This window comes from Arachis ipaensis, chromosome B07, assembly GCF_000816755.2.
Source record: "Arachis ipaensis cultivar K30076 chromosome B07, Araip1.1, whole genome shotgun sequence".
In the NCBI taxonomy this organism is placed as follows: Eukaryota; Viridiplantae; Streptophyta; class Magnoliopsida; order Fabales; family Fabaceae; genus Arachis; species Arachis ipaensis.
Genome location: NC_029791.2, coordinates 13,158,259 through 13,161,777, shown reverse-complemented (window position 1 = coordinate 13,161,777; position 3,519 = coordinate 13,158,259). Strand labels below are relative to the sequence as shown.

Genomic DNA, 3,519 nt, shown 5'->3' with positions numbered 1-3,519 from the left:
TACTCAAACACACTTCTTCTATAAGAACGGCTTTGGATACTTGAGAGGATACAACGGAGGTCTCCAGGTCTTCTCCATGCACGGATGCGAGCTGGGATATCGTGGAGGCAAGGGTTCCCCAAATCGATATACTCTTTTCTCCTTTTCCTTGTTTAATTCTACATTTTCAGCTCTGCATGAAAGTGAACTTCTACTCCTTGTTTGATTTCTGCATGCTTGATTATAATTTAACAGAATGAGAAATAATCAAAATGAATTCCTACCTGTTCCTACCTGTTTAATAGAATTTTATTTGATTTAGGTAGGAATTCCATTTTGATTATTTCTCATTCTGTTAAATTATAACCAAACAGGAACTAATTATCAGACTCGCACACAAAACAAGTTGCTATTGTTTGCTACTTCCAATTTTCTACCAATTAATCTTCATATTCTTCCTCAAGGTAAAAAACAATAATAATAACAACTTTTCTTGATCTTGCAGAACTCATACTATAATCCAACAAGTTACCCACTCAGCCCACCAAGTTACCCACTCCTCAGCCCACACCTAAGCCCACTCTTCAGCCCACTCCTAAAGCCACACCTGAGCCAACTCCTCAGCCCACTCCTGAGCCCACACCTAAGCCCACTCCTCAGCCCACCCCTCAATCCACACGTACGCCCACACCTAAGCCTACTCCAGAGCCCAAAACCAAGCCATGGAAAAGCCCATCCAGCAGCCCAAACCTTGCACTAAACCTCAGGCTGCTAAAGTTTCTGGCAAGGCTACAGCAGCCGATAAGATCAACAAGAAGGTGAAACCTACAACCAGTACAAGATCTGGAAGGCAAGTTAAGGCAACTCCAGTTGATAATGATAGTGACTCTCATGATTCATATGAGAATGCTGAAGATAGTTTATACAAGCCTCCAAAAGTTGCAGGAGATTCTATATACAGTAGTGACAGTGACAGTGGAGTTGATGGAATAGAGTCTTCTAGGGCCAAGAAAGTAGATCACAGAGAGAAGCATAGGCCTGTTGCTGACAGAACAAGGGACAAAGCTATTGACACTGATGACTCCAGCTATGAGGATATCGAATCTGATGAATGCTCTGATGGAGGTATTGTATAATTAATTGTGCATAAGTTATTGCATTTGCTTGTTTCATAGATCTGTGTGAATTAATTTTTTTTTGTATTACAATTTTGTGGTGAATTCATGTAATTTCAGAGTCAGATGAGGAATTTCTGTATGAAGAATTATCAGATGGAGATGAATGGAAGTCAGAAGATTCTGCCCAGGAGTTAGACTCTGAAGACGAAGGGCCAGCTGTCTATCCACATTATAATGACAAGGCCAAATTTGGTGATCTGAAGTTTGAGGTAAGTATGGTTTTCAAATCTAAGCAACATTTTATGGCTGCCACTAGAGATTATACTATACAATGGGGTAGAAATATAAGGTTCTCTAAGAATGACAAGGTTAGAGTTAGGGCTGTTTGTAAGTGTGAAGACTGTCCATGGGTAGTATATTGTGCACACAACCCCAGTGATGGTTCCTGGCAGATAAAAACACTAGTTGACAATCACACTTGCGCAAGAAAGCGAAAAAACAGAGCTGCGACATTGGAATGGATTGTGAATAAGTTATACCCAAAACTTAGGAAGCACCCTAAGATGAAGCATAAAGAGGTGTATGAGTGGTTTGTTAGGAAGTGCAACGTGAAGTTGAATAGTTCATGCATTACCAGAGCTCTTAAGGCATCTAGGAAGATAGTTGAAGGGGATGAGATTGCACAATACGGGTTGATATGGGATTATGCACATGAATTGCTAACTGCCAACCCAGGTTCCACCGTTCAGGTGGGTGTCATTACCATTACTGACAATCCGCCTCAGTTTGAGAGATTTTATGTCTGTCTAGATGCTTGTAAGAAGGGTTTCAAGGCAGGGTGTAGGCCATTGATAGGGTTAGATGGGACATTCCTGAAAATATTACATGGAGGACAGCTTCTGACTGCATGCGAACAGGATGCAAACAATCACATTTTTGTGATTGCATATGCAATTGTTGATGTTGAGAACAAAGAAAACTGGAAATGGTTTTTGGAGCTGCTCCTCTCAGACCTGGGAGAATATGAAGCAAAGAATTTGTGTTTCATCTCAGATATGCAAAAGGTGAGGACCAATTTGAATCGCGATTTAATTTTTAAGGACATGTCTGATTTAATGATGATTCTTTAGAGGACTAAAATGATGCAAAATCTTTTCGGGTTTGACTGTATGTGCAGGGATTAATACCTGCTGTCAAAGAACTCGTGCCAGCAGTTCCACACAGGTTTTGTATCTGGCATTTGTGGAGGAACTTCTCTAAACAGTGGGGCAACGTTGAGCTTAAGGACTTGGTGTGGGAGTGTGCAAGATCGAGGACCCCAGTTGAGTTCGAAAGGAATATGACTAGAATCAAGAGAATTAATCAACAAGCATGGGAATATTTAGCCAAGTGGCCGAAGGAAGCTTGGACGAAAGCCCATTTCAGTGAAGGGCCAAAGGTAGACAACATATGCAACAACGCTTGTGAATCCTTCAATTCAAAGACCAAGCATGACAGAGGAAAGCCTATTCTGACCCTGGCAGAGGAGGTACGAAGAATGGTTATGAAAATCATGTCTGACAATAGACTGAAGCTTCTTACTTATCAAGGAATACTTACTCCAGTTCAGCAAAGTAGGCTAGAATCTCTTATTAAGTTATCCAGAAACTGGGCTCCCTACTGGTCGGGTGATGCCAAAGAGGAAGTGTACGAAGTTCAAGGATGGCCAACTAACATGGTGGTAGATTTGGGTAACCATACTTGCTCCTGCAGGTTTTGGCAGTTGACAGGTTCAATTCATAACTCATTTCTTCTTTTAGAGTCATACCATGTTTCGTACTTCACTGAATGAAATTATTTTTTATGAAATATATAGAAATGCCTTGTATGCACGCAATATCGGCCATTCAAGAAAAAATGATAAAATGCCTGAGGAGTATTGCCACGAATGGTTAATTATGGAGGCGTACAGAAAAACATACCAATTCAATGTGAATCCTGTCAAGGGACAAGATCTATGGGAGAAAACTGGTTCTCCTGCACCTGTTCCACCTCCAATCAAACCTAAACCAGGCAGACCAACAACAAATAGAAGGAAGGACAAGGCTGAAGGACCACTAGCACGAAGACAAAGATGAAAAGGAAGTATGCTCCAATTCGGTGCATGTACTGTGGAGACGTGGGCCACAATAAGAGAACTTGCAGCAAGAAAAAGCAAGACGATGCTCAAGAGAAAGCAAGGATAATGCAATTGCAGCTTGCTGTAGTGCCACTACCACAAGCTGCACCTAGTCCGGAGGCAGAAAAGGTAGATGACACTCAGCCCATACAGACACTACTTGCAGTAGCACCAGTTGCTCCAGATGAACAGACTGAAATTCCTGTTACTCAGCATGCTCAGCTTCCACTGACATAACAATCACAGACCTCAACCAATGTTACT

General features: G+C 41.5%; 1 protein-coding gene across 1 annotated transcript; it reads left to right on the top strand.

Annotated features, from left to right (window-relative positions):
• On the top strand, positions 702 to 3,214 carry LOC107606740. The gene is made up of 4 exons (XM_016308769.1): positions 702 to 1,104; positions 1,215 to 2,161; positions 2,275 to 2,849; positions 2,953 to 3,214. The coding sequence occupies exons 1-4, from the start codon at positions 702 to 704 to the stop codon at positions 3,212 to 3,214; spliced, it is 2,187 nt and encodes a 728-aa protein (XP_016164255.1).

Bases quoted from the DNA above. Each gene is read 5' to 3' on its own strand.
- LOC107606740 (XM_016308769.1), top strand. From the start codon at position 702: ATGGAAAAGCCCATCCAGCAGCCCAAACCTTGCACTAAACCTCAGGCT. The intron at 1,105-1,214 runs GTATTGTATAAT...ATGTAATTTCAG, and splicing joins TGATGAATGCTCTGATGGAG to AGTCAGATGAGGAATTTCTG. The intron at 2,162-2,274 runs GTGAGGACCAAT...CTGTATGTGCAG, and splicing joins TCATCTCAGATATGCAAAAG to GGATTAATACCTGCTGTCAA.